Source organism: Cnephaeus nilssonii (genome assembly GCF_951640355.1).
Source record: "Cnephaeus nilssonii genome assembly, chromosome: 6".
NCBI lineage: Eukaryota > Metazoa > Chordata > Mammalia > Chiroptera > Vespertilionidae > Cnephaeus > Cnephaeus nilssonii.
In genome coordinates, this window is record NC_137077.1 from 78,093,833 (window position 1) to 78,119,820 (window position 25,988).

General features: G+C 36.3%; 1 protein-coding gene across 1 annotated transcript in view; it reads left to right on the forward strand.

Moving 5' to 3' along the window:
• LRRIQ1 (leucine rich repeats and IQ motif containing 1) overlaps positions 1-25,988 on the forward strand; it is a gene marked incomplete at its 3' end in the record, with an annotated part of 219,205 nt that overhangs the window by 66,011 nt on the left and 127,206 nt on the right. Inside the window, exons 11-14 of the mRNA XM_079775698.1 lie at positions 3,700-3,893; positions 4,422-4,549; positions 9,322-9,395; positions 14,054-14,147. Coding sequence (XP_079631824.1) covers positions 3,700-3,893; positions 4,422-4,549; positions 9,322-9,395; positions 14,054-14,147 — 490 coding nt within the window. The remainder of the gene's footprint in view (positions 1-3,699; positions 3,894-4,421; positions 4,550-9,321; positions 9,396-14,053; positions 14,148-25,988) is intronic.

The following is a 25,988-nucleotide window of genomic DNA, read 5'->3' on the forward strand; positions in this document are numbered from 1 at the left end:
TTGGTCCCCACCACCATGGCTTTGTCCAGAAGGAAGTCAGATGTCCAGAAGATGGCTAGTTGACCCGGACTAATTAGCATATTACCCTTTTATTAGTATAGATAGATTATATAGGATAGGATTGCTTACGGGGGGGGGGGGGGGGAGAGGAGCCTTTTTCAGCAGGAGGAGATGCTCTTGGCAGACAAAAATACATAATCCCTATATCTGGACTGATAGCCAGCCATATGCACTATACTGCCAAACTGGTTATTAAAAAATTGAACTGCTTTCTTACACCTTACACCAAACAGCTGTTGCCCTTAAAACCCGTCCTCAGCCCCACCTTAGGTTCTGCCTTTGCAGTTCACCCAGATTAGGTTCTGATTGGTCAGTTTCTATGCCAGTCAGCGTCAAAAGCTCTGCCTCCTAGGCAGCCATTGGCTCCTCACAGTTCACCCAGATTAGGTTCTGATTGGTTGGTTTCTATGCCAGTGAGCATCAAAAGCTCTGCCTCCTAGGCAGCCATTGGCTCCTTGCAGTTCACCAAGATTTGGTTCTGATTGGTCGTTTTCTATGCCAGTCAGCATCTCTGGGCCTATCTACGGGCCTGATCAGAGAGTCAGGGCTGATCAGTAGCCGCCCCAGGCTCCTGGTGAGTGGGCTGAACTGCTAACCTCTCAGAGAGAGAGAGAGCCTTGCCAGCAGTCTGGGGCAGCTGCTGATGAGCCCCACCCCTCTCTCAATCTCCAAGAGGTCAGCAGTTCAGCCCACTGGCCAGTCCCCACCCACCCGAGCCTGTTGCACGCACAGCCTGGCATTCGGTTGTCCCTTTGGTCGTTTTGGACGTTACAGACCCTGGCTCTTTATATATATAGATTGTTGACTATATACCCTGTGCTGTACTTTACATCCCTGTGACTATTTTTATAACCAGCAATTTGAACTTTTTAATCCCTTTCATCTCTTTTCACTTATCCAGACATTGTTCCTCTCATCTGATGACTGTCAATTTGTTCTGTGCATCTATGACTATGTTTCTGTCTTGTCTATTTATTTTGGGTTTTTTATTCCATATATAAGTAAAATCATATGGTATTTGTCTTTATCTGACTGAGTTCACTTAGCCTACTATTCTCTGGGTCCATCTAGGTTGTCACAAATGGCAAGATTTTGTTCTCTTTCCTGGCTGAGTGATATTTCACAGTCTATGTGTACAGTGAATATTCTTTATTTGTCTATCAATGAACACAAGTTGCTTCAGTGATCCATTGGTTATAATATGGTGTACCTACTTCATTTGGGAGTTTAAGGTAGATATCTCAGTGGAAGTGAAATGCTATTCTAATGTTATATATTCAAACTTAAATAAGAATGCTAATTAAAAATGTCAAATTACTATTTTGTAGATCTGAAACTAATACAACCAATATAAGATTATATACCAACTATTCTTAAATAAAACATAATTTTTTTAAAATTTAAGTTCTTTATTTTTCAAATTATTAGATATGTCTCCCTTTTCCCCCATTGACCTCTCCCTGGCCGCTCCCACTCCCCAGCACATGCCCTCACACCCCTACTGTCTGTGTCCATTGGTTATATTTATATGCATGCAGACAAGTCCTTTGGTTGATCTCTTACCTGCTCCCTCCCCCCGCCCATCCCCCATACCTTACTTTACCTCTGAGGTTTGACAGTCTGTTTGATGCTTGTATGTCTCTGGATCTATTTTGTTCATCAGTTTATATTGTTCATTATATTCTACAAATGAGTGAGATCATGTGATATTTATCTTTCTTCGACTTATTTCGCTTATCATAATGCTCCTCAGGTCCATCCATGCTATTGCAAATGGTAAGAGTTCTTTCTTTTTTACAGCAGTGTAGTATTCCATTGTGTAGATATACCACAGTTTTTAAATCCATTTATCTGCTGATGGGCACTTAGGCTGTTTCCAAGTCTTAGCTATTGTAAATTGTGTTACTATGAACATAGGGGTGCATATATCCTTTTATGAGTATTTCTGGTTTCTTGGGCTATATTCCTAAAAGTGGGATCACTGGGTCAAATGGGAGTTCCATTTTTAGTTTTTTGAGGAAACTCCATACTGTTCTCCACAGTGGCTGCACTGGTCTGCATTCCCACCAGCAGTGCATGAGGGTTCCTTTTCCTCCGCATCCTCGCCAGCACTTGTCATTTGTTGATTTGTTGATGATGCCATTCTGACAGGTGTGAGATGGTACCTCATTGTTGTTTTGATTTGTATCTCTCAGATGATTAGTGACTTTGAGCATGTTTACATATGTCTCTTGGCCTTCTGTGGGTCCTCTTTCAAAAAGTGTCTATTTAGGTCCTTTGCCCATTTTTTGGTTGGATTGTTTATCTTCCTTTTGTTAAGTTGTATGAGTTCCTTATAAATGTTGGAGTTAAACCCTATTGGATACTAGAGGCCCGATGCACGAAATTTGTACAAGAGTAGGCCTTCCTTCTCCTAGCTGCTGGCACTGGCTTCCCTCCAGCCACTGGCACCCAGGACCCAGGCTTCCCTTGCAGAAGGAGTCCCTGCCCACCCACCACAGCCCACTGTTTGGTGTCCTAGGCCTCCCTCTTTGGGGTGATTGTGGAGCCCCCACCCTCCACCCCAATTGATCTCCCTGCTGGCCGGTTGCCTGGGCCTCCCTCTGCAGGGTGATCATGGGGTGATGTTCAGGCCCCGACCAATTGCATCGCACCTGCCTTGGCTGGCCTGGTGCCATTGGGTGTCATAGCGTGGTTCAAGATGGCCATCTGGATGGTCGTTCCACTGTTCGGCCATTTGGTCGATTTGCATATTATGCTTTTATTATATAGGATAACATTGGCAAATATGTTCTCCCATGCAGTGGGCTTTCTTGTTGTTTTATTGATGGTTTCCTTTGCTGTGCAGAAGCCTTTTATTTTAATGTAGTCCCATTTGTTTATTTTCTCCTTAGTTTTCATTGTCCTAGGAGCTCTGTCAGTAAATATATTGCTATGGCAAATGTCTGCTATTTTGCATGGATTCTTCTAAGGTTTTTATGGTTTCTGCTCTTATGTTTAAGTTTTTTACCATTTTGAGTTTATTTTTGTGTATGGTGGTGGTCTAGTTTCATTTTTTTTTTTTTTTGCATGTATCTGTCCAGTTTTCCCAACACCATTTATTGAAGAGACTCTCTTGACTCCACTGTATGCTCTTGCCTCCTTTGTCAAATATTAATTGAGGATAATGTATTGGGTCAATTTCTGGGTTCTTTGTTCTGTTCCACTGGTCTATATGTCTGTTCTTGTGCCAGTACCAGGCAGTTTTGAGAACAGTGGCTTTGTAATATAGCTTAGTATCTGAAAAATAAATTTTAAAAAATTAATCCCTTGAAACTGAGTTAAAAACATTTTTTAAAAAGAGTCCTTCTATCTATCCATTGTCCCATTGTCTTTCAAAAATAAAACATTCTGTGCCCAATGTATACCTTTTAGAATTTTGTTCACTTTTCAATTGATATATGACATTCAAAAATATATCTCACCGGTACAAGTTTAAATAATAATACATTTTACACTTACACATTTTTCAGTAGGAATTTGGTCTAAGTCTTTACTGATATTAGCTTTAGAAAATATAAATGCACAATTATTCTGAAACTCTCCTTTAGAATCTTGAAAAATTATGATACAATTGATCTTGGAAATTTTTTCTTCTAGGTGGTTTAGAATCTTTAAAAAATCTCCAGCAACTAATTGTGGACAACAATCAGTTAATTAGTACAAAAGGCCTTTGTGATACTCCTACCATTATCTACCTGGATTGCTCACATAATCATCTTACTAAAGTTGAGGGTATTGAAAACTGTGGATTGCTTCAAATACTGAAGTTACAGGGAAATTACCTAAGTGAGGTAATTGCTTTGTATTCATTTCTGTTATTAATGCAAAATTTTTCTTTTGATGAAAATATCAACCACATATTTCAAAAGCAATTTTGATTATTTTATTTTGCTTGTCAGCTGTATCTGATTTTCAGTTTATTTTAAACTATTGCACACTTTCCAATATTTAAACAAATGTTTACCATAGTTAGGAAATTTTTTAAGAAATTTAATTTAACATTACTTTTTCATAATACCAAAATATAATAAATTAAATCTTTTAAGTGATATTTTAGTATGTAGTGTGATCAAATTTTCTGTCATGTAATTCTAACTAAAATTCAGCATAAAATAGTTTCTATACAAAATTCTAATTGAGGTTAATTCTTAAAAATTTAATTTATACTAAAATTTTCATAACATCATACTTTGATTTGTGATACACAGTTTACCAGAATATATCTGTTGTTAGTTTTGATAAATTTTATACTTTTAAATTTGGTTAAATGACAAAAATGTTTTGCTTAATATAAGCTAATGACACAAATTTAAATATAGATTCCATCCTTGGAGAATCATGTTCTACTACGAGAATTGTACTTGGATGATAACAGCATTTCAATTGTGGAAGCATGTTCTTCGTATTGGCTGCCTTTGCTACAAAACCTGACTCTGTCTCAAAACAGGTAAAAAATGAACTTTAACTTAATAAATGCAGTAAATGATTACTTAATTGTGTGGTCTTCATACTAAGTAGAAAAACTGTTAGTTTTTCCCCAGTAATTAATGGAAAGTTCATTGCAATGAGTTGGTACTTAAATTATAAATAACATTTTATAGAATTTAAAAAATTAAAATGTATTGACATACCCTTGAATTTTAGTACTTTTAATTCTCACTTATCCTACTCATTTTGTTTCTTCTCAAAATGTACTTGTAGAAAACTCTTAGAGCAGGTTTGTTTATATTTGTAAAGAATATAGTCCTTGGAAAATACAGGAGGTAGTTAATTTAATTCAGAAGGATGTCTCATTCTCTCAAATGGTACTTATTAAGTCCTGGAAGAAGGATTTTTAATCTGCTCTCAACTTGCATGTTTTTTTGTAACTGTTAAGATAGATTTAAATTCGATTTCCCTAAGGATATAAAGTAACACTTAAAAAAAATACCTTAACATTAAATCGAGATGGGTACCTGTCACAGGAGATCCATTTGAAACCACCAAACATCTGGATCTTTGCAGAAAATAACTGTTGAAACCAAAGCAGGAGCACAATATGTGTATGCCTCCCTCTGTTTAATATTTCATTGAGACTGTTCAGACTAATATGATTAATTTGTTCATGAAAGGCACATGGAGTAGGGAAAAGGAACCACCTTTAACATAAATTTCTTCTTTGAGTTATATAATTCTTGCAAAACAAGTAAACAAGGACAACCCAATGTTAATATGTGTATCTCTTCCCCCCCACCAAAAAAAAAAAAAAAAAAGTTTTCTCTCAATCTCTGCCTGAATAGTGTTCATCTTTTAAGCATGTATGCTCCAAATGGTTTAATTTATATCTATTATATACTATTCCACTATGACAAATCAGAACCGATTGTGTATTCAAAAATACCTTCAAATTGTTTTAATCAGATCTAAAATATGAAAGGTGATTTGACTTTAAAAGGATATTTATTCCAGAGTCAGCTCTATCAGATAACACTGTTTAAGTAATTCGGGCCATCCAAAAACCCATTGGATCTTTATTCAATATTTCCAGATAAGAGATAAATTTTTAATAGAAATACTTAGGTGTGCTTTGGATATATGCAAAAAAAAAAAATCACTCAGTAGCAGACATATTTAGCATATACTATATACTATAGAAATGTTTCTCAAACCACAGTGATGAGCATAATATTTTTAAATATTAGGAATATTTAAATTATGAACATATTTTGAGAAAAAAATGCTTTTAATTTTATTGAGCCATTGAAATCATCAAAGAAATATTCTACTTTTAAAAGTTAAAAGTAATTCTGACTAATAGACTTTTGCCCTATCAATCTGATATGACTAGGAATAATATATACTAGACTATTAACATTTATTTTAGAGATGATAACTATAATTGGTATACTTAAATAAAATTATTTATAATTTTGTTTGCTTAGCTTTATACTAGTACATTTTATATATTGAGATATAACGTTTGCTATTTGGGGGGATACAAAACTAAGTAATATATGTCCTTTCCCTCAAAAAACTCTTAGGAATAAAGGAGCTTAATCTTGAACTTAATATATTTAAAGAGAGATTAAATTATATAATATGCTTTTTTGAACATTTTTAATAATGCTGTCACATATTTGAATTTAGTTTTTGTGGGTCTCTCAAAGCTCTTTGTACATGCAAATGTCTACCACTTTTGAGAGGATGAAGCGGGGAGTATGAGGGAACCATGGAAATGTGATTGATCTGAATGGACATATACAGTAGAAAATTTATTTTATAAAATCATAGTAAAAATAATTTTCAACCTTAGGATTTTTTATAATAAGCTAATATGATAAACTGTAAAAAATATCCATCTTACATTAAGCTTTTACATATGCATTGACCTTTTCAGAACCATATCAGGTTTGGTAAAATTCAGAATCAGCAGATTTAGGTTTGAATTTTGAATCCACATTTATCTGTCAGTTGACATTGAACAACTCTTTTCTCACTGTTTTCATATGTACAAAAAGATAGTAATACCTACATAACCTATTTTATGAGGTGTAATGATGATCCAAAAGGAAAATGTATGTGAATGAATTTGCAAACCTGAAAAAAAATTATAAATTAGATATTTGTATTTGTGGCTGGTATGTCTTTTAAATTTTATATATTCTTCTTTTAGTTTTTGATAAATATTTTCATCACAAGGAAGAAATTATGTCCATATGCTCTTTTTCCAACAAATGAAATACATATAAAGAATGGTACTTAGCACATATTGTTTGAAATACTTGTTTCATTCTGACTTCTGTTTTAAATTTTCATTAGGACATGTGACTGTTTTAAGTTTTTACTCAGCGGAGTTATAACTGGAGGACTCTCTGGCTTCACAAGCCTTTCTATTTCCAGTGAGACTCTAAGTAGGAGCAGAAAGTGGAAACTATTACCCATCGGCTGCTCATTGTACAAATCTTTTGCTTTTTGTCGTCTTTGAAATTTATATCTTTTTTATGCCCAGGGCTAATGTGACAAGGTCAAATAGTATTAGGTTTTCACTAATGTCCTTTGTCTTTCTGGTTTGAATTTTCTTAGGAAAAAATATACACAGAATGTCAGTAAAAGTTCTAGAGTTTGTGTGTTTTTGTGTTTTGTTTTGTTTTAAGATTCTACTATTAGGTTTCTACCATCCTAATGAATAGTCGTAAAGGTGAATGAATAGCCAGTTTTCTTGATTAAAATTTCCAAAAATGAAAACGTGATTCTAAAAGCATGGCTAACAGAAAAGATAAAATTTCAATATTATAAAAATATTTGATCAAACCAAATATTTCTTTACTTGAATAGGTATTTGCAAAGGGTTTTTCCTTTAATTCTAAAACTTTCTTAGTTATTTTTACTTGTATTTTACCTATATGTTATTATGTAACTAATTGGTGGAAAAAATGATATACTCTGAAAAAAGAGAAAAACTCATTATCGACTAATTTTTCCAAATCCTTTAATAGAAGAGTTATTATTGGAAATATATTAAAGGTAGGAAACAAATAAGAATGTTCTTTTAATAAATACATTTATTAGAATTATATTTCACTTGAATAACTTCAATTTCCTACTTGTAATAATAATGTAGAACATGCCTAAATAGAATATGTCTTAATGTTAGGGCTTAAATCCACGAAGTATACAGTGACAAAGTTTTAAGTTTATTTTTTTCTCTTTATTTATTCTCTTTGTTTTTCTGTGTACATGTGACATTTCAGTAAATTTTACTATTAAAGACTCTATGTACAAATAATGAAGTAAATGTATAAATGAAATGGCCAATATTTTTTCACTTTTTCTTTTATTACCTTGGATTCCCCCCCTCCCCCCACTGGACATTGTTTCTAAGAAGTAGTGTGTATAGGTTTAGTATAAATAGTAATATTGTACTTAGGATTGGCTACATTCAGAGAGATCTTCTTCCAGCCTGTTATTTAGTCTATGTTTTCATCAGTAGTATCCTCTGTCTCTCTGCTAATACAGAACAGGATAGTACAAGAGAGAAGTCAAGGTCAGTACAACCGATAGTTTTGTGTCAGATCCGTGAGGCCTCCAGTAAGAATATTATTCTGTAACCTTCTGAACTTAAATAGTAGTGTATATATATTTTTCAATTGTTAAGAGCTGTTAGAAATAAAGATGAAGACATCTGCCAGGCCCACTGAAGGGGCAATATTTTTTAAAAAAAACAACACAAAAAGAACTGGAAATTAATGCATACTTTTTTGTACTACAAATACTCCTTCCATTGAAGCATATTTTGAACAGTTGTAGAGTTCCAACATTTATAGTGGGAATTAGTTCAGAACACTATTGTGTTTGTGATGAGAATATATTTTATATGAAAGAATTTTTGTTTTATTTAAAGATTCAGATGATATGACTTAATTTTTATTTCCAAATATCTAGGATAAGGTGATATTATGTTCATAGTAAGTGTAGACTTGTCTTAGAAATGTAAGTCAAACTAAAGTTAATTTTTCTTTTATGACTTTTGTTTTCAGTGATGTGATATTTTAAATATTGTGTTCCTTGCTAGAATATAGGCTTTTAATGACAATTTTAACTTAGAAAGCTATAGAAATTTTTAAAAGTAGGAGGAAAGTTTATTATTAGAATTTGATTATGCATAATTTAATAAGAGTATTGATTTTAAATATTCATCTATTTCTGCCATACTTGTCTATACTATTGTTATAAAACATTTTCTATTATTATTAGTGACTCTAATCAGTCATCTTGTAAAAAAGTGAAGATAAGTATTTTTATGATTTTTACCTTCTAATGGTTTAATCCAGAAAAAAATATATAAATAATATAAATAATATAAATTTGGCCTTATACAAAGACAAAAAAATTAACAATAAAACATTCACTTGTTTTTATTTAAGTACCACATATACATTAAAGTACATGATATTTGTTATTGAAATTGGCAATTCCATGATAATTTCTCCATAGAAATGAATACAAATTTTCCATTATAAAATAAATACTTAAATTTTATAATTATTGCATTTTAATAAGTACTGTTAATCAGTGGTATTATAATTTTATTTTAGTGTAAAAATACTATTCCATATTCAGTTACACATAATTGCATATTATATAATTGTACTGTATGATTTATAATTATATAGTTAGTTCAATAATGTTAAGGACTTTCCAATTTAAAATTTTTATGAATTCTATTTTTTTTGTTTTCAGTTTGACAAAAATCACACCACTTTTTCATTTTGTTTCTCTGGAAAAACTGGATGTCAGCAATAATTGCCTTTCTGGTAAGTTTATAATAATATATAATTTTTTAAAAAATAAATTTTTGAGTTTCTGTTCCAAATATCATTGAGGAGCTGTTTTAGATAGATGTTTTAATGGTACACACACACACTAACATACAGAGGAGGAAAATTTTCTCTTATACCTTCTTAAGTTCCTAGGCTGAGACTGAAAAACTAAACTGACACAAGAAAAACAGAAAAAAAATACAAGTTTTAATTGTAGGGTTTCCCTCCCACACACATGTATACATGGGAGTTCTCCCAAGAAAAATAAAGATCCCAAGAAGCAGTTAGAATTGAACACTTACCTAGAGAATGGGATAAGAGTAGTAAATTGCGAAAATGTGACAAGGCAAAGGTGCTTGGTTTACGGAACTTAATTAAATAAAAATTGACTAGGAAATAAGGGTTAGTTTAACAAGTTTGTGCACATTTCTCTCAGCCTCTCTTCCTGTCCTTGTGAGAAGAATGTCTCTTTCCTCCTGGTATAGGGAGGGTATCTTTCACATAGGAATTCATCTGCTTTACAGAAAGAGAAGAAAGGTCAGAGTATTTTTACATCTGCTGTTTTATAAGTTCCTTAAAGAAGCATGGTGAAGTAATTCAGTTAATATATTCTTTCCACCTTTAAAATCGTATCACTTCCATATCTTTCTGGTAGAACTGGGCATATGTCTCAATTATATTGTTATTTTAAACTCATGTATCTTTTAACTATGAAGTAAGTAGCATAGTAAAGGCGAGTAAAAAAAAAAAAAACTTGTCTAACTTATGCACTCCTAACAGGTATATAATAGACACCAATTTAAAATGTACTAAATTAAAAAATGATTAATTCACTTGGCTGACTCATCCCCCAAAGTTTTCCCATCCCTACTCCCTGTCAGTCCCCTCATAAAGACAACTATAGTTCTAATTTGTCACCATAGGTTAATTTTGACTGTTATACATCTTTGTATCAATGGGATCAAATAGTACATTATCTTTTGCTTTCAATTTTCTTTGCTGAACATTCATGAAATATTCTACTATGTCATTTATATATGTAGTTTGTTTTGTTTGTTTGTTTTGCTGAAGTGTAGTCCATTTTATGAATATAGAATATATCACAATTTGTTTGTTCTCCTGTTGATTGATATTTTGTTTGTGGTTTGGAGATACTATGATTATAAAGTTCCTGTGGAAAATCTTATGTAAATCTTTTTGTGGATATATGTTGACAATTCTCTTGGGTAAATGTTTAAGAGTATAATCGCTGGATAGCAGAGTAGGTGTATGTTTAACTTGATAAAAACTAAAAGAAAGACAAATAAACACTGTTTTCCAAAGTACTTGTAACATTTTACAGCCCCACATGCAATGTATGAGAGTTCCAATTGCTCGATTCTATAGGGTGTTTTATATTTCATTATTGTTTTAGTTTGCATTTTCATGATGAAGAACGATACTGTGCCTCTTGCATGCCTTTTTTATGACTTCTGTATATTTTTATGTCTACTGAAGTCTCTTACCATTTTTAAAATTTGTTTATTGCTTTTTTTCTTATTGATTTGTATAAATTAAAATATATTCTGGGTGAAGTTATATTTTGTAAATATTTTCTCCCAGAACTTTTTTACTTATTAATTTTATATGTAGATGAACAGAAGTTTTAAGTTGTGATAATATTAATTTATCATATTTATTAACTATTTTTCTTTTTGTCCTTGGTAGTATTTTTCCACCTCCAGAATGCGATGATTTTCCATGTTTTCTAGCTTTCTTATAGACGTTTGATACTTTTAGTTTTTACCTTTGGGTCTTGGACCTATCTCAGATTAATTTTTATGAATGGTATGAAGTAGGGGATGAATTCAGGTTTTAATATAGATATTTAATTGTTTGAGCAACATTTGTTGAATAAGCTTTTTCAACATTGAATTTGGTGTCTTTGTCAAAATTGATTTACATTTGGCTACTTTGGATGTGTTTCTATTAACTGCTTTTCTCTTAATGATAGGTCATATTCTTCTTTTTCTTTGTATGTGTAGTGATTTGTAACTGTATGTTGAACATTGTGCACACAGTTTATTTACTGGTTCTGGGCATTGTTGTCTTCCTTTTACTAGATGTACCGGTTAATAATGCGGATTTTTTTCAAAAGATGGAGTTACACATATGTTGATATGTATGCGATTTGATATGTATGCTATTTTGTTGTATTGACAACAAGCTTCAAAACTTCATATGTCAAATTTGCTGAAGGTGTTAACATCATAGATATTTTTACACTTAAAAATGTTGAATTTCGTGCCAAAAAAAGAGCATTTGTGGGAAGTTTTAATTCATTACTTTATTTTGAAGAAACGTGCTGCTGAATACTTTGGGAAGCTTATGGTGTTCATGCTCCATCTCAAGATACTTGTGAATGCTGGTTTAAATGCTTTAAAAGCGATGCTTTCTATGTGAAAGACAAAGAATGTCAAGGTCAATAGAAAAAGTTTGAAGACCAATGATTACAAGCATTATTCGATGAAGATGCCTGTCAAACTCAAAAACAAACTGCAGAAAGATTAAGTATTGCTCAGCAAACAATTTCCGATCATTCACAAGCAATGGGAAAGATTTTAAAGGAAGGAAAATGGGTGCCACATCAACTGAACGAAAATGGAAAACTGAAAAGTTATCAATAAAATGTTGCTTCAACAGCATGAAAGAAAGTCTTTTTTGTATCGAATTGTGACTGGTGATGAAAAGTGGATTTATTTTGAGAATCCCAAATGCACAAAATCATGGTTGATCCAGGTCAACCATCAACATTGACTGCAAAGCCAAATCGCTTTGGAAAGAAGACAATGCTCTGCGTTTGGTGGGATCAGGAAGGTGTGGTGTATTATGAGCTTCTAAAACCAGGTGAAATTGTTAATACCGACAGAAAATAATCAATTTGAACCATGCTTTGATGGTGAAACAACCAGAATGTGCCAGAAGATGCGGCAAAGTAATTTTGCTTCATGATGATGCACCATCACACACTACAAAACCAGTTAAAGACACGTTAAAAGATATTGCCTGGGAAGTATTAACCCACCCGCTGTATTCACCAGACCTTGCTCCCTCAGATTACCACTTGTTCCGATCGATGGCACACGCACTTTCTGAGCAGCACTTCAAAACATACGAAGAAGTGGGAAATTGGGTCTCTGAATGGTTTGCCTCAAAACAGGAAAAGTCCTATTGGGATGGTATCCACAAATTACCTGAAAGATGGGGAAATGTGTAGCTAGCGATGGACATTACTTTGAATAAAGCACTTTTGATGTTTCTCTTGAAATTGTTGTGTTTTCTTTGATTACAGAGTCCGCATTATTAACCAGTACCCTAGTAAAGGGTGTTAAGTTTGCCCTAGCCAGTTTGGCTCAATGGATAGAGCATTGGCCTGCAGACTGAAGGTTTCCAGGTTCGATTCCCATCAAGGGCACATACCTGTGTTCAGGGCTCGATCCCCAGTAGGGGGCGTGCAGGAGCAGTCAATCAATGATTCTCCCTCATCATTGATGTTTCTATCTCTTTCCCGCTTCCTTCCTCTCAATAAAAAATATTTAATAAAAGGGTGTTAAGTTTAATTCTGGCAGACAGTTAAAGTATTAATGGATAATTTGTTTCTGTCAGCCTTCATTTTATTCTCTCCTAGGACAACTCATTTTAGCTTTCAACTCTTAGTGCATGCCCCTACACCAGGCCATTTTGTTTCCAATGCATAGTCTTTTGGATTTTAGTTGAATCTCTACTCAATTTGGCCTCATTCTGGCTGGGCTGAAACCCCCATGTCTTTCATTTCTGCATGAACTTTAGTGACATCATTCAGCTCTTAGCCCTACAGAAGGTGATCTCTGCTAGTTTTCTCAGTCTTGCCTGCCTATATAACGCCTAGCCCTCCTCTAGGAACCTGCAGTAAATCTTCACATAGACTCTTCTCCCACCTCCCACCCCCAACATATATATACACAGCTTCTTATCAGTACTTTTTTTTACCATAAATTCCAGCTTCAGTTCTAATCTTTGCCTCCTCACTCAGCAAAATAGCTTCTTTGCTTGTTTTCCACTTTCTTGCTCTGAAGTGGTAACATGCTTTCAGGCAGAAAACTACTGTGATTGCAGGGTCACCATGTGTGTTTCCCTTCTCTCAGAGTCAGGCTTAAAAACAGGTGCTTCATATACATTGTCCAGTTTTATGATGGTTTTCTGTGGGAGAGAAATTCTGAGATTGACTGACTATTTTTATTTTTGAAAGTTTAATAGGTCCATGTAATTCTATTTAAGGATATGTTCAATTTTACCACTTATCCTATTACTTTAGATTTAACTTTTTCTAATTTTGTGTTTACAACCTGGAATGAACTATTTTAAGCCATTTACACACATTATTTTATTTAATCCTCACTCTGTGAGATAGGTATGAAACTGAATTATAAATCAGTTGTATGATTTACATAAGTTCACACAGCTGTAGAAATATATATTCTGGCAGTAGAGTCTTAATATAGTCTGTATATTGTTTTCTGCAGAACAAATAATTTTTGTTGCTTATTTAATAGCTAATTAAATAAAATGTTCATTGATCTGTGATTTCTTTATCTGAAATATTTCATAATGATTCTTACTGTTTATTTTTATAGATCTTACAAGTACCCTAAAGTGTTTTGATGCATGCTATTCTCTCCGTGAATTGAATATCACTGGAAACCCACTTCTTCAAGAAATAAACTGGAGGTAAAAAACTAAACAAAACTGTTGTACCCTATGCACATACTTTATTATAGTTGTAGAAAACAGAAGTTGATGAAAATCATTTTGAGTATACAATTTGCTTGGGAAAAGTTAATAAAAATAATTTAAACGTTACTCAAGACAAAATAGTTTTGTAAGAATAGTTTGAAAATATTTTTCACCTATAATAATTTTTGGCATTTTATGAACTAATGCAGATTTGAACTGATAATTCTGATCCCTATTGCTGATTATGTGACAGTGTTAGTATGATGTTAACTTGTTGTTGTTTTAATTTATGAAAATACATTTATTTGTTGGGAATTACTTTTTATGAGTCACCTAAATCTCTTAAAATTGTTTCCCTTCTGTCAATAATTTGATTTTGTTTTAATTTCTTAAAATAGAAAGTTTGTATCTATTATATGTATTATAAGCATGTGTGATTTTATGCCTCTCTTTAAAACATTGCAGTACATAGGTATAAATGAAGGAAAGTATTCTATAATTTTAAAAATTAATTTTCCTCTTTATAAAAGTTATTCTAATTGAAACTCTCATATTATGATAGCACTAATTCCCCTAAATTGACTAGCATCTTTTATATAATCAACTTTTTAAAAGATAATTTACATATAGTAAACTTCATCAATTCTGTTTATGAATATGAATATTGTGTAAAATCCACCACAAGCAAGACACTGAACATTTTTATCACCCCAGAAAATTACCTCATTCTCTGTTGCTGTCAGTTCCCTCTCCTGGGACTTTAAAAATGTCTCTCCATTGTCTTTATGACTTCCATGTTTTTGACCTAAAGTTAGCTGACATTCTTATCTTCATTCCTCTGTCTCTAGATACTTTTCTAAAAAATCCTCACCTAAGCATATGTTTAGACAGGAAGGGGAGAGAGAGAGCGAGAGCGAGAGCAAGAGCGAGAGCGAGAGAGAGAGAAGAGAGGATGATTGGTTACCTACCGTATGCGCCCAACTTGTAACCTAGGTATGTGACCTGACCAGAAATTGAACCCGCAACCTTTTGGTGTACAAGACAATACTCCAACCAACTGAGCCACCTGGCCAGGTCTGTCTCTGGATACTTTTTTTTTTTTTTTTAAATGTGTTTTTATTGATTTTAGAGAGAGAGGGGAAGGGAGAGGGAGAGAGAAAAAAAACATTGAGTCTGCAACATGTGTCCTGAGTGGGAATCGAGCCAGTGACCTCTCAGTACTTGGGATGTCAGTCAACCAACTGAACCACACTGGCCTGGACTGTCTCTGGATATTTTTAAGATGTTCCCTTAATCAGTGCTTTTCAGCAGTTTGATAATGATGTGTTCGGTATGATTATATATGGATTTACTCTGCTTAGAATTAATTCAACCTCTTGAAACTGATGGATCTGAGAATTTTTGCACTGGTTGGTTTGGCTCAGTGGATAGAACGCCAGCCTGTTGACTGAAGGGTCCTAGGTTTGATTCTGGCTGGGAACACGTGCCTGGGTTATGGGCTAGACCCCCAGTGGGGGGCATGCAGGAGGCAGCCAATCAGTGATTCTATCACATCATTGATTTTTCTATCTCTCTCTTCCCTCTCCTTTCCTCTCTGAAATCAATAAAAAAATATATATTTTTTAAATCTGAGAATTTTTGGCCATTATTTTTTCAACTATTTTTCTGCCTCCTCCCTATCTTGTCCTACTAGGACTCCAATTTCACCAATATTATACCAGTTGATATATCCCAGAAGTCGCTATTGCTCTGTTCTTACATTTATAATACTTTTTTTTTCTGCCTGTATTTCACTCTTAATAGTTATTGCTGTGTTTTCAAGTTTTCTGATATTTTCTTCTTATGTATCTACTCTGTAATTCATTTCATCCTGACTATTTTTCAATTCAAATTTTAGATATTGTTATTCATCTTTAGAAGTTTCATTTAAGCCTTAACACCATTTGCAATTTTTCTCCTAATCATGCTCATGTTTTCCTGAATCATCTTGAACAGAATATTTATAATGCTGTTTGCACATTCTTGTCTGCTGGCTCCATCAACTTTTTCATTTTGAGTTTGGGTGTCAGTGGTTTCTTTTTTTCTGATTGGGTCATATTTTCCTGCTTCTTGCATAACAGGTCAATTTTGGTTTTATTACAGACATTTTAAATTTGATATTGTTGATATCATATTTTTAAAAAATTAAATGGCATCTATTTTGTTTCTGACATGCAGCAGCTAAATTACTTGGAATTAGTGAGATGTATTCAAAGCTTGCTTTTAAGTTCTGTGGGAAATCTTTAGTGCTAATGTAATCCCCTGCTATGGTGCTGAGTTTCTGAGTATTCTCCCTAATACCTCTTATTTGTATTCTTTCAACTTTAGCTGATCAGAATTATTTTCAGCCCTGTGCCCTATGTGGATTCCTATCATGTTTCTGCCTTTTACTTTCCACTGGTTCTTTCCCTTTTTCTCACACACACTCAGAGATCATTACTCATTTACCCAGGTCCAGGTGAATTGCATCCTGGAATACTGAGACTTGGGTATGTCCACTTAGGAATTTCTGGTGATGATTCTGGCCTAAACTTGTGTTTCTTTTAATGTTCAGAGCATGCATTTGTTAAAAGATTCAACATGATTTATTATACTTTGACATTTGTGTCATGTCAGGTCATGGGTACATCAAGGCAGAACAAAGCTAAAAATAGACTGGGTATGCAACCCAATATAGCAAGGTGAGTTGGTAATATGCAAGTACAGGGAAAAGCAATCATTTATTAAAGTTTAGGTAGAAACATCTGTTTCAGGACCCTCAGAGTTTGGATCAAGTCAGCAAGTCTTATCAATTTGATCATGTAGTGAAAATACAACAGTTTTGAACAAAATATAGAAAAGAAGAAATTTAAGATTTAAAAAGGGGCTGTTATGACATCCGACTTTAGGGCAGAAGCAGTTGACTGTTTGCTCTGACTTGGTTTCCTTTTGATGCATGACCACAGTCAAGGAGGTCCTGGCTCTGATAACTTCAGAGTATCTTACAGAGGAACCAGTGATCTGGTTATGTTTAAAATTTCTATATCTGGTTTAATTTACCTGCAGAACAAGACAAGAGAGTTTAGGGAGTAGTCTCTGCTGCCTCATTTGTCTGTGGCCTTTGCTAACCTCTCTAACACTCTCTTTCCAGATGTACAAGGTTGGGCAAATGTAGGTTTACAGTTGGAATTAATAGCTATACAAGTATAAACTCTGTTTGTGTACTCACAACTGTAAACCTACTTTTGCCCACCCCTGAATTGGTTTCCTGTGTTTATTAATTGGTCTTTAGTTAAGAAAATTGCATTTTTACACCAAGTCAAACACCTGTGTAATTTGCTACTTGTGATAACTTGTGTATCACAATAGAGATATTGCCTTTGCCAGAAAGTCTTTTTTTTTTCTTTCAAAGCTCAGTTTCCGCATAAATTTTTAATGTTACACTGTTGTTGTTTTTTAGGAAAACTTTTATGTATTCACATGTTTTAGAACAGAACTTGTCAATTTCTACTTTAGGAACATGCTTCCAAATACAGTTTAAGTTGTGTAGCATAGAGGAAAGAGTACAATCCAGTGCAATGATTCTCAAAGGCATATCCCCAGACCACCAACTTTATCATCATCTGGAAATCTATTAGTAATGCAAAATCTTGGATACTATCCAGACTCAGTCAGAAACTAGGGGATGATGACTTATCTGTGCTTTACTAAGCCCTTAGTATGATTCCATACACACTAAAGTTTGGAAATCACTGTGTTTTAAACAAGTACATTCTAATCCTGCCACATACTGTGTAATTCTGGGCAAATAACTTTCCCAAGTCTCGAAATCCTCATTAATAAAGTGATGATAAAAACAGTACCTGTCTTATAGGGTAATTGTGAGAATTGAATGGGATAATATACATATTTTTTCAAGAACAATTCCTGGAAGCACACAAAAATCTACCATTGTCTATTTCTAGGGAAACTAGACTATATATAGGTTCTCAGTCTCCAAGTATTTAGGGGGTGCCTACCATATATAAATAGTGTCATAACATGTTGGACATTATAAAGGAAATTCAATGTAACCCAAGAATTCAAGTAATTTTTGTGATCTTGTGAGGGATAGCAAAAAATGATAACCATGAAAACTAATAGCAAACCTTCAAATAGCATTTACTTTGTGCCAGCATTGTTCTCATTTAATCCCTACAATATGCATAATTAAATTATTAACTGGTATCCCCATTTTATATTTAAGGTAAATTAGTTCACAAAAAGCCTAAATAACATTGAAGGTCATACAACTAGCAAGTGGAGGAGCCCAGTTTCAAACCATGCAGTGAGGTTCCAGAGTCTGTGCTCTTAATTCTTAGATTTTAGTACCTAACACTGATAATTATTGAAGGTATAGACATGGTTTAGAAATTTGGGAATACCACCTTAATTTAGTGCAACGAGGAAACACTGCCTTCCCTGAAGAGGAAAACTTTGAGTTAAACCTCTCAAGTTTGGTAAGATTTAAAATCAAGTTTAAAAAAGCCACACAAACACATAAAACACCCTGATGAAGGAAATAACTGAGAAAAGGAGGTCAGGTGGCTGTGTTAAAAGTCTGTTCTTCTCTTGCTTGGCAATTTAAAGCACTAACCCCAAGTCTTGGGTCCTTATTTCTAGGATCCAGATCTTAGAGAGAAATCTTCCATACAAAAAGAAGAGTATAATTATGTCCAAAAGACTCTGCTTGGCAGGAAATATTTATAATGAAAATACCTGGTGGGCTGTTTTTAAATAGCTATCTTTATTTTCCAAAGTAACTATGTAGACCAAGTCTACGAGGAAAAATAAAATAAGTAGTTGTGCCCATGATTTAGAGCCACGTCTTTAGGGGCAATGGTTTTTCTATTAGGTGTTGGACAGATAAGACATGGATTCTCCTGCTGATCCAGTATCAGTTTCCATTCAAGGAGCTGTCATACTGCCAGTTGCAACTAGAAACAAAACTATCTATAATAATAAAAGTGTAATATGCTAATTAGACCAGACAGCAGAACTACCTTCTGGACGACATTCCAGATGACCTTCCGGACAAAGCCGGGCTGCAAAGGCCGAGGCAAGCTGCCACAGCTGCGAGGGCTGAGCCCCTTGCACAAACTTTGTGCATTGGGTCTCTAGTCTATCCTATATAATAAAAGGGCAATATGCAAATTGACCCAGCGGTGGAACGACTGGTTGCTATGATGTGTACTGACCACCAGGGGGCAGATGCTCAACGGAGGAGCTGCCCCCTGGTGGTCAGCCTAAGCCTTTAGTTGGACATTCTCCAAGGGCTCCTGGGCTGCCAGAGGGATGTCTGACTACCAGCTTGGGCCCGATCCCCCCTAAGCCAGCAGGTGGACATCCCCCAAGGGGTCCCGGACTGCGAGAGGGTGGAGGCTGGTCTGAGGGACACCCCAAGTGTTCGAATTTTCATGCACCGGGCCTCTAGTGTCCTGAATAATCTTCAAATTTTATTTTTGTTTATAGGAAGCATAAACACTTATTTTTTAATAGAATATGCTTGTGGTAAATATATTTATATCAATCTATTACAATCTAGATATTTTATTGAATTTATTGGGGGGTGTCATTGGTTAATAAAATTATATAGGTTTCAGGTGTACAGTTTTATAATATATCATCTGTGTATTTTATTGTGTGTTCACCATCCAAAGTCAAGTCTCCTTCCATCACCATTTATCTTCCCCTTACCTTCTTCTACCTCCCCCGACCCTCTCCCTTCTCCTCTGGTAAACACTATGCTCTTGTCTGTGTCTATGAGGAGTGTGTGTTTTTTTTAATCCCTTCACCTTTTTCACCCAGCCCTGCAACACTCCCCCCAAAAGATATATAGATAGATATTCACATGTTACACTTACTTAACTATATATACTTTACAGTCTTGAAGAAAATATTTAATTAGAAATAATACTGAAAGAAAATAGATAGTATTTATATTATAAATATATACACAATTTAGCTATTATAATTTTTATATTTAAATGAACTTTTCTGGACTAGAGTAATACTAACTTGAAAATAGTACATATCAAATTTCACTTATATTAGTTGGCATAATTTTTCATAATTTTAAAAAGACTCATTTATCTAAAGGGATTAATATCTCATAATCTATAAAATATGGATTTACTAATGAAAGTATCAACTCAAACTTTAACCAGTATGTTCCAATGAACTTTACATAACCCCTTGATACCAACAAAGGGATTAGTTGTAGATTTTCCCAATTGGCTTTTTACTTTCATGTCTAGCTAGTGATGGCATGAACAAAACTGATGTGCTAAAAAAGAAAAGAAAATATATATATATATCTTTTTAGAACTTAAACCACAGACTCAGTTTGGAATCTCCTTTGGGAATGTGTTTCACTTATTAATGATTAATAGAGCTTCTTAAGTGACAGAATATTCACCAGGAAGTTTTCACTAAATGAAATATTGATTCAGCCTTTGACTAAGAGGAACCCAGCTTGAAAAAACTAATGTTGAGATACACTGTATTCTTATCCATGAATAAACTTGTTATAGCACTTTCTAATATATTTATCATAGACTCTTATAAGACTGCATTTGAATTTAATTAAGGCCAATCCATGCACTACTGTTACAGATCTGAGACCTGTTCATTTAAAAAAAAACTAAAGAAAAATATTTTAAAATAAAAGACTAACTCCACTCTAGTTATTATATAAATCACACATTTCAAGATGTTGTCACACTTGTGAAATTCCCAAGCAAATGAATTTTTTACATCCAAAAGAAGTTCAAAATATTCTGACTAATATAAATCGTTTGGTAACTTTTTAATATATAGATGATAAATGTAACATTAAAATATTCCAAAAGTAAAAATTCAAGTCCTGTTGAACACCAACTCTAATAATAACTCCATTTTAGTTACTATTCCCTATAACTAAAATTATGTATTTACTTAATAATATCTATGTCAATAACCATATCCAAAATATAGTATTTGATGATAAAAGTATCATTTTGTCCCTTGATGATGTGATGTCTGTTAACATCAGAATAGAGTCCACATAGCATCAACTGCACACCTAGACACAAACCTAATGTCCACTATTTTGAATTTATTTATTTTTAATTATTTTGTTTGTAACATAAACACTTGTTTAATTAAAATAAAACATGCTGGGGGTAAAATTTTTTATCTGTACATTAATCTGATAAAGCAAATTCTTACATTTTTTTCTCTCTAGGATTGTATTAGATTATTTGGTTGAAATGGCTCTTTATTTTATCTTCACAATTTTTAATAGGAAACTGGTTTCATCTATATATTTGATATGTATTCTCTAATTTCAGTCTCACAGGAATATTTTTCTAAGAAACTTTCATACCACTTATATAAAACCAATGGCAGCCCTGGCCGGGTGGATCAGTTGGCTGGAACATCATCCTGTACACCAGAAGGCTGAGGGTCTGATTCCTGGTCAGGACACATGCTTAGGTTGTGGTTCGATTCTCAGTTGAGGTGCATATGGGAGGCAATGATCTCTCTCTCTCTTTCTCTTCCTCTCTCTCTAAATAAAATCAAACATATCCTCCAGTGAGGATTAAAAAAAAATTAATGACAATGTTAATCAGTGAGCAGATCATCTATAATAATCCTATCTAATAAAAGATTAATATGCAAATTTACCATCACTCCAACACACAAGATGGCTGCCCCCATGTGGACACAAGATGGCCACCACAAGATGGCCAGCAGGGGAGGGCAGTTGGGAGGGACCAGGCCTGCAAGGGAGGGCAGTTGTGGGTGATCAGGCCAGGAGGGGAGGGCAGTTAGGGGTGACCAGGCTGGCAGAGGAGGGAAGTTGGGGGCGACCGGGCCTGCAGGGGAGGGCAGTTAGAGGCAATCAGGCTGGCAGGGGAGCAGTTAGACATCAATCAGGCTGGCAGGGGAGTGGTTAGGGGGTGATCAGGCTGGCAGGCAGAAGTGGTTAGGGGCAATCAGGAAGGCAGGCAGGCGAGCAGTTGGGAGCCAGCAGTCCTGGATTGTGAGAGAGATGTCCAACTGCCTGTTTAGGCCCTATCCTACCGGACATTCCTCGAGTGGTCCCAGATTGGAGAGGGTGCAGGCTGGGCAGAGGGACACACACCCCGTGCACGAATTTCGTGCACCGGGCCTCTAGTCCTATCTAATAAAAGGGTAATATGCAAACTAACCATCACTCCGTCACAAAGATGGTGGTGCCCATAGCCACAAGATGCCAGTGCCCAGTCCTCTCAGCCCTGCCGGAGCTCCCAAGTCCTGGGGGGGCGGCCGATGAGAGCGGGCAGCATGAGCGGCCTGTCAGAATGCTTGCTTCATCGCTGTGGTGATGAGGCCAGTGTTCAATGCCTGGCCTTAGATGGGCCTCTGGGCTGCGGAGAGCCTCTGGACAGTGGGCGCAGAGAGGCCAGGCCCTGAAGAGAGCTACTGGTGCACGGATTCGTGCACAGGGCTACTAGTAATCTATAATAATAAAAGTGTAATATGCAAATTAGACCAGACGTCCTTCCGGACGACCTTCTGGACAAAGCCGCCCCGCCAAGGCAGAGGCAGCTGCCGGGGTGGCGGGGGCCAAGCCCCTTGCAGGAATTTCTTGCATTGGGCCTCTAGTCTATCTATAATAATAAAAGGGTAATATGCTAATTAGAGTGGATGTCTTCTGGACATCATTCCAGACGTCCTTCCTGATGAAGCTGGGGTGGGAGGGAAGCCAGCCCGGGTCCCGGGTGCCTGCTGGCAGCAGGAGGAGGGAAACCTGGGTCCCAGGTGCCAGAGGGAAGCTGGTGCTGGCAGCCGGGAGAAGGCAGGCCTACTTTTGGCATGAATTTTCATGCATTGGGCCTCTAGTATATATATAAAAGCCTACACAACCAAACAACCAAATGACTGGTTGACCAGTCGCTATGATGTGCACTGACCACCAGGGGGTAGATGCTCAACGCAGGAGCTGCCCCTTGGTGGTCTGTGCAATCCCACAGTGGGAGCGCCATTCAGCTGACTGACCTGTCCCTGTGGCCCACCAGACCTGTGGCAGCCACTCCCTCCCTCAGTAGTCTTGCAGGTCCAATCTCCGGAAAATGGTCCAGGCACCAACGGATGGATGCCGCCGGCACAATCCCGACAGCACTCTTGGCCTCCTGGAAGTTGGCCTCAGGCACTGAGGCTGCTTCCCCTCCCTAGACACTCCACAAGGAAGAAATGATATAAAAGTGGCCACTAGGTGGCTCCCGACAACTGGCACAAACGTCAGCGGGATGGATCCAGATCCCAGGCCAGCAAGGGCATCCCACCACCCACCTGGAGGGCCGATTGTGTCCCAAACCCCCCCACACCCCTCGGGATAGCTGCCAGACGCAGGGCTCACAGCTGGAGAGCACCACTGTGGTGTGCGAGCCTCTCCCAATTGGGACTGACTGGGCGTGAGCCTGCAGTAGGTGCAGCAGGGCCAGGATGAGTGGGAGCGGCAGGCAGGAGCAGCAGGTGGCGTTGTACTGCCGGTTTCAGCCCAATCCCCGCAGGCCATGCCAAGGGACCCAACCCATGCACAAATTCATGCACCAGGCCTCTAGTTGTAATATAACTGCCTAGGCCCACAATATCTCTTATATTTTTTGGCCAATTCTTCTAACATCATTGATATATAGGTTTTGCTATCATTTTCCATGAAAGCTGTATTTTTCTTGAAAATTAGAGACAATTTTTAAATTATTAAAATTCCAGAGTTAACTTTAAACCTGAGCATCTCTGATTTTAGCATAATGTGTTGTAGTCTATTTCCTCCCCAATACGATGGTTGTTATTCTGTAAGGTGCACAAGAAAGGCTATATTTTATAATTAGAGATTCCTCTGGACCCACCAGTACATGTCTGGTGTAACTGAAGAATCTGCATTTTTAAAAGTGTCCCAGACACCACTGATGCAGCAATTCAAGGGCAATCTTTTCAGAAACAATACCTGAGGGTTGAAGGCACACAGAGAGATCTAGCCTTGAATTCTCATCCCAATGGATTTAGAGTGATTAAGATAAAGAATAGATATGTTAGACTTTGTGGGTCTCATGTTAGCAGCGTGAGTATTGCCTTTCTTTTGTTGACACTTGCTCATTTAGCCAAAATGAGACCTGAAAGGTGGCTGCTTAGGAGGGTCTCATAGGTGTTACTGCATCTGCACAACCACTGAGGGTCCAGGATCCTGGTGAAAAACTTTGAGTGTTTAACCAGAAATGATTATACCCTAGGGAAAAAAAGGCAGCTTTACCTAACTACTAAGTAATGCTAGTTATAATAAAAAATTCTGCTTTATTAATTTTCCTTATAAGATACACCTATTTCAAAGACTGGAGCCTGTCATTGGTATACTGCATTCCTCTGCTCCTCAGGTCCACTCTTGCAGAAATTTGCTTGAAACAAAGAATTAGAACTGTTCATTATTCTCAAGGACTATTTCTGTCAAGTTATTGAAGCCTTATGTTTGCGCTCCTATAATTTAGGAAATTTAAACTAAAGAAGCAGGAACAGTAAGAGAATTAGAGCATCTTTTTTAAGTTGGATAAACAATACAGGCTTAATTTTCAATACCCTTTATTATCATGCCTCAAAAATATTATGTCATACCTGGCATTTTATAATTAAGTATGACTAAATAAGTTATTTTGACATTACAGTCATGTCTTGATGAAAACTTGACTGGGGACTTTGGTGAATATTTAAAATACAATGTGGCTCCATTACTAATGTAATAAACAATTTGATAGCATGTAATATGAATAGTTGATCTTGCCACTATATTTTGATTATTATGAGCTTCACTTTCAGAGAATAATTTTTCCTTGCTCTAAGGAGAACCTCAGTCAAAGATTTCATGTTATATTTAATACTAGAGGCCTGGTGCACAAAATTCGTGCATAGGGGGGTGTCCCTCAGCCCAGCCTGTACCCTCTCCAATCTGGATCCCTCTCACAATCCGGGACTGCTGGCTCCTAACCGCTCACCTGCCTGCTTGCCTGATTGCCCCTAACCGCTCCCTTGCCAGCCTGATCTCCAACAACTGCCCTCCCCTGCTGGCCCGATTGACCCCAACTGCCCTCCCCTACCAGCCTGATCGCCCCCAACTGCCCAACCCTGCCAGCCCAATGGTCCCCAACTGCCTTTCCTGCAGGCCTGATCACCCCCAACTGCCCTCCCCTGATGGCCCAATGGCCCCCAACTGCCTTCCCCTGCCACCCCAATTGCCCCTAACTGCCCTCCCCTGCCAAGAATCTTGTGGTGGACATCTTGTGGCAGCCATCTTGTGGCGGCCATCTTGTGACAATGTGAGGGTGGCCATCTTGTGGTGGCCATCTTGTGGAAGCCATCTTGTGGAGGCCATATTGTGATAACGTGAGGGCATTGGGCGAGGGCACCTAGGCTTTTATTAGTATAGATTGTACATCTGTGATCAGCACCTCTAATTACCTCATCACCTGTGATTAATAGCTATTATCTTAATATTAGAGTCCTGGTGCACAAAATTCATGCACGGGAGGTGGGGTCCCCTCAGCCCAGCCTCCACTCTCTCCAATCCGAGACCCCTTGGGGGATGTCCAACTGCCTGTCCCTGGGATCGGGCCTAAACAAGCAGTTGGACATCCCTCTCATAATCCTGAACCACTGGCTCCTAATCGCTCACCTGCCTGCCTGCCTGGTTGCCCCTAACTGCCACCCCTGCAGGCCTGGTCACCCCACGCAGCCTGCTGTTCAGTTGTTTGGTCATCCCTC